Source organism: Heteronotia binoei, chromosome 7 (assembly GCF_032191835.1).
Source record: "Heteronotia binoei isolate CCM8104 ecotype False Entrance Well chromosome 7, APGP_CSIRO_Hbin_v1, whole genome shotgun sequence".
In the NCBI taxonomy this organism is placed as follows: Eukaryota; Metazoa; Chordata; class Lepidosauria; order Squamata; family Gekkonidae; genus Heteronotia; species Heteronotia binoei.
The window spans coordinates 137,964,254-137,975,756 of NC_083229.1; the positions used below are offsets into that span (position 1 = coordinate 137,964,254).

At 48.6% G+C, this 11,503-nt stretch overlaps 1 protein-coding gene across 1 annotated transcript in view; it reads left to right on the top strand.

The window, feature by feature from the left end:
- Nucleotides 1–11,503, top strand: part of LOC132575576 (catenin delta-2-like) — a 259,469-nt gene extending 247,966 nt beyond the window's left edge. Inside the window, exons 5-6 of the mRNA XM_060244383.1 lie at nucleotides 10,629–10,804; nucleotides 11,486–11,503. Coding sequence (XP_060100366.1) covers nucleotides 10,629–10,804; nucleotides 11,486–11,503 — 194 coding nt within the window. The remainder of the gene's footprint in view (nucleotides 1–10,628; nucleotides 10,805–11,485) is intronic.

Here is an 11,503-nt window from a genome sequence, read left to right on the forward strand (position 1 = left end):
AACTCAACCCCTGCTCTATTCCAGCTAGTTTGCAAAACTCCCGCCAAAAGTTGGCAATGAATTGTGGGCCGCGGTCGCTAATGACCTTATCAGGGAATGAGTGAAGCCGGACCACGTGATTGAAAAAGAGGAGGGCCAACTTTTTTGCTGTGGGCAATTGCGTCAGAGGGATGAAATGCGCTTGCTTGGAAAAAGTGTCCACAACCACCAATATCACCATTTTCCCATGGGAGGGCAGCAGCTCCGCAATAAAGTCCATTGACACCACTGACCAGGGGCGCTTGGCTGTTTCTAGGGGTTTTAGTAGCCCCGGCGCTTTACCACCCCTTCTCTTTGCCATGATGCAGATGGGGCATAAGGCTACGAACTCTGACACGTCCTTTTTAAGGGACGGCCACCAGAATTGTCTACTGATTAAGTGGAGCGTCTTGACGTAGCCGAAATGCCCTGCCAATTTGTCAGAATGGCAGAATTGCAGCACTTCCCCCCTTAAGCTTTTTGGGACATAGAGCTTCTCTCCTCTATACCACAGCCCATCCCCCTTTTTCTGGATGTTGCCTGGGCGGTCCTCTTCCTCCCTCTCGGTTTCCATTGCCAGTTTCTCCCAAATCCCTCTTTTTCTGCGACTGTGTAGTTACTACGGCTGCTACCTGCGAGGGGGGAACCAAGGAGTCCACCACCTCCTCCCTCTGGCTCTCGTGTTGCGGAAGGTGGGACAGCGCGTCCGCTAGGAAGTTCTTCACCCCCGGAATGTGTCTCAGAGTAAAGTCAAATTTGGAGAAGAATCCCGCCCACCTAATTTGCTTCTCGCTCAGCTTCCTCTTGCCCGTAAGAGTTTCGAGGTTTTTATGGTCGGTCCAGATTTCAAAAGGCATTTTTGCTCCCTCCAGCCAGGACCACCACGTTTTCAGAGCAAAAGTCACAGCGAAAGCCTCCTTATCCCACACCGACCAGTTCCTTTGCTCCCCCGAGAACTTTTTGGAGATATAGGCACAAGGTTTCAGTCGCCCTTCACCGTCCCTCTGCGTAAGTATGGCTCCGATGGCCACATCGGAAGCGTCACATTGCACAATAAAGGGCCGTTGTTTATCGGGGTGGCTCAGGACCTGCTCGCTTGTGAACAACCGCTTTAACTCATCGAAGGCCGTTTGGCTCCAATTCAGGCGGGCTCCCGGCCACTTCGCCTCGGGCCCCCTCCCTTTGGTTTTTAACAACTCGGTCAGGGGGAGGGCAATCTGGGCGAACCCTTCTATGAAGGTGTGAGGAAATGACCCCTCTTTCCCCTATATCACAGTCACAAACATGGTTGCCAGGGCGCCTGGAGAAGTGAGCTTACACCCGTCTGGCCAGAGAGTGCGAGCAAAGCTATCCAGGAACTATATGGGACTCGTGTGTACCAACAGCATAAGTGTTCTAAACAGGCACAGAGTGCTTGCCAACATGCACGGACGTTTCCCCGCTACTGCGTGGAGTCTGCCATGGTGAGGAGGAGGCTGCGCCGCCACGGAGCTGTCCAGGTGACCGGTGTTGAAGCGCTAAGCATGGAAGCCACTGTGTTTCGCTAACACCACTTGTAGCCATCTTCCTGCCTGGTTGGGCTTCATTCCTTCATAGTGGGAACCTCACGTACACACCTTGAGTCATTCCTAGCCCGCAAGCAACCCATCTGTTTTATGAATGGATTAATAGCTCGACTGTTGATCCTAATTGCTCAGTAATATCCTGTACAACAGTTCTTACCCAGGAGATGATGAGAAAGAGGAAGGATCTCTCCTGTCACATCCAGGCCTTTTGTCTACACCGGGGATACCTAGGTCCATATCTGATTCCCTATTGTCACATTCCCAGATAATCCCATCTCATCCCAATCACCCAGCCATTTCCATACTGATATCACTGGAGCCGCCCCAGGCCCTGTCGCAACTTGGAAGTTTCCAGGATGCCCAGGATGAAGGTGAAGTTCATTGGCTAAAGCATACACCCAATCAGGTGTCGCCAAAGACTCACCATTGGTCCAGCCGATGTCCAGCCTTCGTGGTCATCAGCGGAACCTCCCATCTCCCCTCCCAGTCACCTCCCCTCCTAGTCACCTCCCATCCCCTCGGGACTGAGGTGACTCTATATAACCTGTGGACTAGCTACCCACAGGTGTGCTTTCTACTCAGCAACCCCCATTACCCGCTGTATAGATCCATCCCCGATTCCTGATCAGTTTCGGGTCCTCCCCCACTCCCTCATTCGTCGCCATCGGAGTCTTCCTTGGAGTCTGCGAGAGGTAGTATCACCCTGTATGTTTATCCTTATATGTACCCCTATCGATCTATCTATATTTCTTTAGACCTGTGTGAATGTGTGATTGTTTTATGTTTTTACCTCGTGTGAAAGAACTATTATTTCAAATAAATTACAATTGATTTTATTAAATTAGAGTCCAGTTTATTGAGCATCACTCTCTGAATGGTTGAGCCTGGTATACATTGATAAAAAGATTCCTATTAAAGCCAAGTGTCCATTAAACTAATTCCCCAACCTCGTTTTGAGGGCATTTTGGCTTACAAAGGTTCTGTAAAAATTTGTGAACCCGAGGAAGGATTGGAGCTGTCTACATGTCCTTGGGGCAGCCCATTCTAATACTGCCTGTACCTTGGCCGGGTCCATCGCCAATCCCTTCCCCGACACCCGAAACCCCAAGTAATCCAGTTCGGTCTTATGGAATTCACATTTAGACAACTTAGCATACAACTGATGTTTCAGCAGAGTGCTTAGCACCTCTCTCACTAATTTCACATGAGCCTGCTTGTCTTGCGAGTAAATAATGCTGTCATCCAGGTACATCATCACCCCCTTGAACCAAAACTTACTGAGTACATCATTTATAAAGTTCATGAATACCCCCGGGGCCCCCTGAAGTCCGAAGGGCATGACCAGGTATTCGAACTGTCCCATAGGCGTATTAAACGCAGTCTTCCACTCGTCCCCCTTTGATGCACACCCGGACGTATGCGTCTCTCAAGTCCAGTTTGGTAAAAATCTTGCCCTCCGAGACCGTGCTCAACAAGTCTCGGATTAGGGGGATGGGGTAGGCGTTGCTCGTGGAAATCGTATTAATCCCGTGAAAGTCTGCGCAAAGCCTAAGCGAGCCATCCTTCTTCTTCCTAAACAGCACCGGGGCCGCATGGCGGGCCGTTGCCGGCCTGATGAATCCTCTCTCCAAATTATGGTCTAGAAATTTGCGGAGCTCCTTCTTCTCTGCGCAGCCGATAGGGTATAGTTTGGCTCTGGGCAGGGGTTCCCCCGGGATTAGTTCTATGGGACAGTCTGTGTCCCTATGGGGAGGCAATTGGTTCGCTCCTTGCTCGCTAAACACTCCCATCAAGTCCCGGTAGGCCTTTGGGACGGCGTGGGTCTCCTCCACTGACATGCACGCCCTCTCCTTTGCCACCAGCGTCCGCGGCCCCCAGGACGGGTCCCAGAGGTGCGCGTTGCAGAGGGGGTCTATGAACCTGATAGTTTGTTGCCCCCACCTTATACAGGGTTCGTGCTTCGCTAGCCAGCCTACCCCCAGGACTAGGGGGTAGGAGCACGAGGGGGCGATGACAAAGGATTCCTGATCCCAGTGTTCCTCAATCCCCATTGGCAAAAACTGGGTTTCTAGTCTGCACGGCGCCCCCCGCATCACCGATCCGTCCATCTGCTCGAACTGCATCGGACAGGGCAGGGGGGAGCTCTCGAGCCCTAGAGCTTCCACTAGGTTAGGGGTGATCAGTTCTCGGTTACACCCTTTAGAGCAGGTCGTTCTCGTTTCCCGCCGGCTCGGACGCCCAAGCCAGGTCGCTCAGCTCCGCCGACAGCAGGACATCCTCCTCTGGCTCCTCCATCACGGCAAGGCTGCTCTTCACCACTTCCTTAGGGTGGCTGGTCGTTTTCTTCAGTATCGGGGTGTTTGTCTTCAGCCCCCCGGTTGGGGCTTTAGGAGGGGCTGGGCAGTTGGAGGCGAGATGGTTCGGGTCCCCACAGCGGAAGCACTTGCGAGGCCCCGCCGGCGCCCCCCCATGACTTTCTTAGGCTCAGCCTTGGCTGCAGGGGGAGTTTTCTGCGGCCCTTTTCCGGACTGGTGCTGGCGTTGCATCGCCACCCGCTTCATGTTGGTCTCGACCTCTCCTGCCAGTTGTATCCATCCTACCAAGGTGGTGGGTCTGGCTTGGGTGAGGGCCCGATCCAGGATGCTCGCACTCAGCCCCCGGGTGAAGTGTTCGATTTTCATCAGCTCACACAACCCTCACACCTTTGCTGCGTTGGTTCGGAACTCTGCGGCGTACTCACGGATGGTCCGGGAACCTTGTTGCATGTCTCTTAAGGTGGCTAGAGCTCACGTCTCCTGGAGGGGGTCCTCGTACTGGGCCAGTAGAGCCTGGAGAAAAGTTTGTACATAGTCCAATTCCGGGCTCATGGCCTCGTACAGGCTCACGTACCACCTTTTCGCGGCTCCCTTTAGTTTCGACCCCAGGTAGTCTACTCTGCTGAACTTGTCGGGGAAGGTGTTCCCCCAGTAGTACATATAGCTGTTTGCCTGAATGGCAAAGTATTCCACCTCTTCTGGGTCCCCGTCGAAGGTGGCATCCAACTCCCTGCCCCAACCTCCGTTTCTTGGGCCAGCTGGAGCTCCCAGCCGCAGTGCTTGCCTCGCTGCCTGTGGCACCACCTGGACCCGTGGTGGGACCATGGGTGGCCGGGCCGGGGGGGGGTTGGGGGGTCTCCGTGGCCCAGCTAAGCCCAGGGCATGGGAGATTTCGGCAGTCATAGCCTGCATCTCGTCCTTCAGGCCCTTGATCGCTCCATCTACTTCCTTTTGGACCATGGCCCGAAACATGTGGGCGTCTTCCTCGGGCATGTCCTTTGGCAGTGGCTCCTCTCCCCCTTTCTCCTCACCCTCGGTGTCCTCCTCCTGCTCTTGGGCATTGAGGGCGGCATCTGCCTAGCCTGACTCCAGGGAACCCGGGTTGGCGAGCTCCATCTCAGCCAGCTGCACTCTTCTCATGTGGCGGGTCAGGATCGCGTCCCTCCGAGCAGGCACCTCGTCCATTGTGGTGGTCAAGGTTCGCGGTCGATACTGCTGGGGGGTGATCACAAGCTGGATGGTTGGAGGGGAAACCACAGCTCGCCTGGTGTTTAGTACGTGCCAAGGTGCCGCCGGCTCTTCCTCCAAATAGGAAAGTTCTCCGTCTCCCGGAATCTCTTCGGCCATCAGGTTACAAAGTTGCCGGGACGGATGAGTTCCAAAGGGAGTCTTTTCAAAATGTCAAGTCTGCAGATTCAATAACGAGTCGATGTAGATACAAAGAATCTAGTTTATTGATACTGGTTACTTGCGACCTAAGCCAAAGCTTGAAAAGACTGAAGGCCGTACTTTAGATATATTTCATATAAGGAATACGTCAAAGGGATTCCTACGGGCCAGGGAATCGTGCGGGGAAAACATTCACACATAGATGTTACCAATACATTCTCATGTTGATTAGAGGCCTAGTGGCCTTGGTACTCTCAGGCTTCCTGTCTTCCCCGGGCCTGAGCTGAGAAGGCTCAGATAAGACTATTCACACATCACCATTTCAAAGCGAGGGAATCTTCTAAAGGAAGGAGGGGGGGGGAGAACAGTGGACAGTTTTCTAGCAGCATTTAGTTATACCTTAGTTTTACCCAGAATGCTCTTGGTGTGAGCCAGAGTTAAAGCCAGACTTGACACTACAGAGGTTAACAGAGTGTGAAGTTACCTCTAAAGTAAAATACTTACGTGTGGAAATAACAACAAAAAATATTGATTTGTACAAAAATGACAATGAGAAACTCTGGTATAAGATCGATGGAGATTTGATAAAATGGAATAAACTGAATCTGTCTATGTTGGGCAGAATTTCTGCAATTAAGATGAACGTCCTACCGAGAATTATGTTCCTGTTTCAAACAATTCCAATAGTGAAAGACAACAAACAATTTAATAAATGGCAAAGGAAACTTTCAGAATTCATATGGGCTGGGAAAAAACCAAGAATTAAAATGAAAATTTTGACCGATGCAAAAAAAAATGGGTGGATTTCAACTGCCTAATTTGAAGCTACATCTTGATGCAGTGTGCCTGGTGTGGATTAAGGAATGGATGACATCAAATAGAAAGTTACTAGCATTAGAAGGACATGGAAATGTTTTTGGATGGCATGCTTACATGTATTATGGGAAAAATAAGATGGACAGCTTCTTCTCACATCACTATATCAGAAGTAATCTGCTGAATACTTGGTTAAAATATAAAAGATATGGGAATGAGAGGAAACCGCTTTGGATTGTGCCAACAGAAGTAATAAAATTGTACTCAGATTTTAAAGAAGAGAAGTATAATCAACTTTTAAAAATTCAAGGAGGAAAGGTGGAATTAAAATCGGCTGAGGAAACACAACAGAAATATAATCGGTTTCAATTGCAACAAATAAAGAGTTTGCTTGAACAGGACATTAAGAGCTATGGAATAAGACAAGATCAAACAGACCTGGAGAGAATGCTGTTTGGAGAAAATGAAAAACTGATTTCAAAAACATATAAACTATTATTGAAATGGTCTACGGAAGAATTAATAGTTAAATCACAAATTATAAAATAGGCGATAAACATAAAGAAATACAGATGGAGTCATGGGAACACTTATGGAAGAACTCTATGAAAATATCTACATGTTATAACATTAAAGAAAATTGTTTTAAAATGCTATATAGGTGGCACATGACACCTAAAAATTTGTCAAAAATGAACAATCAAGTGTTGGATAGATGTTGGAAATGTAAAAGACAAGAAGGATCTTTCTACCATATGTGGTGGACTTGTGAAAAGGCGAAACAATTTTGGCAAATGATTCAGCAAGAGATTTCGAAAGTTTTGGGATATAATATTAAGAAGGCGCCAGACTTTTTTTTGTTGGGATTACAAATGGAAACATTTCCAAAACAAGATAGAACGATAATTTGGTATATGCTTTCAGCTGCACGGACATTATATGCGCAGATGTGGAAACAGGACAAAATACCAGAAATGTGGGAATGGATTTCGAAAGTTATGCATTGGAGTGAAACGGACAAGTTTACAAGAATCTTAAAAGAACAAGACTTAGGGAAGTTCAAAAATGAGTGGGAAAAGTTTCAAAAGTACATTGAAAAACAATGGAATGTTAATGGATATTTGGTGATTTTTTACAATGGTTAATCTCTAAAGAAACTTTATATGGATTATAGTAAAAAAGTGAGATCATTGGACTATATCTTTCATTTTTTTGTTAATGACTAAAGGACTATTATGAAGATGGATTATAATTATAACCTATGGTTTTTGGTTTTTGGTTTTCTATGAAGTAAGATTCTTTAATAGATAAAGTTTATTACCTTTTTAACAATTTAAATAAAATGCACTGCCAGGGGTCACCAAAAGGGGGGAGGGATGGAGAAAATGTAATGTATGTGTATTAACTTTTAATAATGTACTAGGATAATGTACTATTACAATATATTACAATATAATAAATTGTTTTAAACACATCTTGTCTCCTAGACTCCTCGTGAATATCTCCATGAAGCTGTTGCTTGAGGCCAGCCAGAGGTTTGGGCTGGGCTCTCATCAGTATGTGGATGACATCTCTATCTAGTGCTCCCAGCTGATTCCCGGGAGGCCACAGAAACTCACAACCAGGAGGCAGTTTAGGAGTGGATGCAGGCTAATAAACCAAAGAGGAATCCCAACAAGATAGAAGAGCTACTGGTGGGCAGAAGGTCTAATCCAGGACATAGGGTGTCCACTGTTTTGGATGCACTCCAAGATTCACTGGGTCCAGAAGACTGCAGCCAGGATGCTAACTGGAGTTTGTTGTAGGGACCACAACACTCCTGTCGTGGCCCACCTACACTGGCTCCCAATTTGTTGCCAGGCACAATTCAAAGTGCCCTATATAATCTGGGACCAATATACCTGAAGGGCCTGCCTGATCTCTTGTGAACCTACCCAACCACTGTGATCATCAACGGAGGCCTGTATGGACCTCAGGCCTTCTGATATTAGGCAGGTGGAAACCCGGTAGGAGAGAGCCTTCTCAGTCATGGCACCAAAGCCTTGGAACTCTCTCCCCAGGGAGACGTATCTGCCCCCTTCGGTTGCCATCTTCTGCCCACAGGTGAAGACTTCTTTTGTTTTGTTTCGTGTGTTATTCCCTCAACAATCCCTCTTTCTTAATCATGTTTTAAAAAAAATTGAATCCAACAAGGGCATAATCAGGCTTTGATGCCTGGGGGGTCAGGATCTCAGACTGCTGTACCCCCCCCCTCCCCAGTTGTCTTTTCAAGGTGGTGGCTTTGATGCCTGCTTCACCCTTCTTCCCAGCTTCCTGGGTCCTTGTGGGATGCTGCCAACCAGTGTGGCTCCGCAGCAGAGCCCCCACCCCTGCTGGACCATGTGGTGGGTGTAGCCTGCTCGGGGAGTGTCCCAGGTCCATTCCCATGGCCCAGGGCTGGTCCGGCTCCATCCTCCCTGCTAATGGTTGGGGCCTGGGCGGCCTGCCCAGAAGCCCACTTTCAGCCTAGCTGGGTTGGGGGCCTCTGGGCAGGTGATCATTTCACCTCTCTTCCAGAAGCCTTCAGGTGAAAGAAAAAATACAGGGGTAGGTATTCTGCCGCTGCAATTTGTTTGTTTTGCATACAAAAAAGTGCCGGTGCTGCTGTTTATGCTTCATTTAGCAATTCTTTGCTTCCTCATCTATTTTCCTGTCTCTTCCTTCTGGGTCTTCCCCCTCCTTATTTTATACTGTAGCTTTCTCCTTTGTTCACTCTGAAAAAGTAAATTCTCTTTATTGGCAAACGTATCAGTGTGCTAGAAGAACTGATGACCTGTCGCCCGCCTCTCCTACAAGCATGTCTGTCCACATTATTCTATAATGTCTCCTTTTTGTGTAGGAGAAAAATGTTTCCTTTAAAACTTTACCTTTAGCACTGAATAAAGATCAACTGAAGATGAGCATGATGTTTTACCAACAATCTGCATAAATATGAACTTTCAAAATCTCTAGATGTATCTGTCCCGCTGCACGTGTGGAACTCTCCTGCCCTCCAGGGTGGACTTCCCTGTTTGTTTTGGTGCAGGAAGCTGCTACCCGCTTGTAACTGTGGTCTGCCCTTGGAAGTAAACATGGAAGCATGTGCACATCAGAAACCTGCAAATGCCTGCACATTTCACAACGGTGTGTGTGCTGTCTGTGTCACTGTGACACGAAGCTCTCTCCAGGAATGCTCTCTGTCTCTTGGTTGAGTTCTTTCCCCACTGGTTGTGGAACTACTTCGGAACTTGTTTGCGAGTGCATAATGGATTTTAGCACCATTTTCTTTTTGTTTTTTCCCCTGAAAATGTGAAATCACGAGGAAAGGCATTAGTGCTCGTTGTCCAGTGTTGCCTGTCCCAATTGCAATAGGCTGTCTCCATATTTTGAATCCCTGAGTATCGTGATGCAACAGATGAGGTGGTGGTCAGGGATCTGATGAGATTAGGCTAAATTACATGATGATTCCTAATATTTTAAAATTTCCTTTTGCTCCCTTTCAGATATGAATGTATTATCTAAACCCTTTGCCAGGGATCAGTGGGTCCCCTGCCGGGGGCTGTGCATGAAGCTTTGGAGGTCCCTTTTCTCTCTAAAAGACACTCAAACATGAGATGAGCTCTCTGGGGCTGCATCTAAGAGTTGCCCTGGGAAGGAGAAACCTGGGAAGTCCCAGCTGATGGGCAGGAGGACTTGGAGGGGGGTGGGGGGTGGGGTGGCACACAGTGGGTGGATGGATCCCAGCCCAAAAACGCTGGAGTGGGTTGGTGCCTTTGTCTGCTGCTCAGGGACTGAATTTATGAAATAAAGCATCAGCACAAAAGGAGCATGGGTGGTTTTGTCTCAACAAGGCCATCTTTTAAGACCTCGCTTCCTTGGGCAGCTGCACCAGGCAGAACCAAATATTGAAAGCATCTCACAGATGCTCCAATGTCAGGTTCCTCCTTCCGTGCTGAACCCGTCTTCTGACATCATAACACATGTCCCCCCCCGCCCCTCCCTCCCCACATCTCCTTAGGAAGTGGAATGGGGGAAACCTGGTGATGTCAGAATATCAACAAAACACCACAAAATTACCTCCTCAGAATATGGTGTCAATGGAAACGGTGTTTCTTGGAGTTGGCTGGAGAAACATGACCAAGGGCTGCTGTGCTGAGCAGTCGCTGGACCACTGGGGTCTTCGTGTCATAATTCCTTCTGTCCTGCAGCCTTCCTTTTAGCAGTTTGGGCTTTACTTACTTTAAGATCGGTAGGGCAGCTTTTCAATTATGAAATATTCTGCTTCCTTCTTGAGAACGGCAAAGTAATGATGTTTAAGTAATAAAGGGCCACCTTAAATTGTGTGACCTGATTTTTAGTGCTGAAATGCCAAGACAGACAAAGCCGGGGTGGGGGTGGGTGGGGAGGGGAGGGGGATCACCTTCTTGGCTGCTTGCAATCCATCATGCCTGCTTTCTCCCATTCTGTCCTGCCATGGGCTGACTACTGCCAATTCCCTCCAACACAGGGCCCAGCCTCCTCTCCCAGAGTGCACTTCAGCTCGGTTCCAAACCTGAAGGGTCATTCCAGTACTCCTCTAGCTACCATAGCAACCAGACCTTGGCCCTCGGGGAGACAGCAGCAGCCTCACAGCTCCCAGCCCGAAGCAGCCAGCCCAGATCCGCTGTGCAGAACTACAGCCAGGTATGTCTTCAAAAGGAGCCTCCTGCTGCCCCTGGAGGTCCAAATGCCACTCAGAGGAGGGTTCGGATGGGGAAATGCACCGGGGGCTTGGTGGGGCTGTGTAGACAGAACCATTCCTAAGGAACACTTGCTTTGCCTGGTGGTTGTCGAAGGCCTGAGCACACAATGCAATGAATCCAATCAGTGCCGTATTCAGTGAATGATTCAGAATAATGCAGAGCATAGTCAAGCATTTATACATTAGCAGAGAAAGTTAATTTTATCACAAGTTATTTTTAGCTGTTAAGAAGACCCCAAAGGTTAACTTGTGGTTGTGATCCGTGTGATTTTCAGTAGGTCACATAGGAAGTGCTCTTACAGCTGGGGGTGCATGAAACCTCTCTGTTTCTCACCTGGTCTCTTTCTACTGACCATTCCCTCATGGGCGCAACACTGACCTTTGGAAGCAGAGAGGTCTTTTCCCGTGCAGATCGGAACCATTCCTCTCTGTTGTGGGTTTGTCCGTTGCCAGCTGTCCTCCTCCTGCAGAATCTTCCACTCTGCGTAGCACGAATGACTGAATGATGTCGATTGGAATCACTGCCATGCATTTCCTGTGCAGACAGCTGAACTCTATGAGAGGCTGCACAGCCTATCAGGCTGCTCCCCCACCCTCCCCCCTTTCTCTCCCCCTGGCTCCAGATTCACTACCTTGAATAG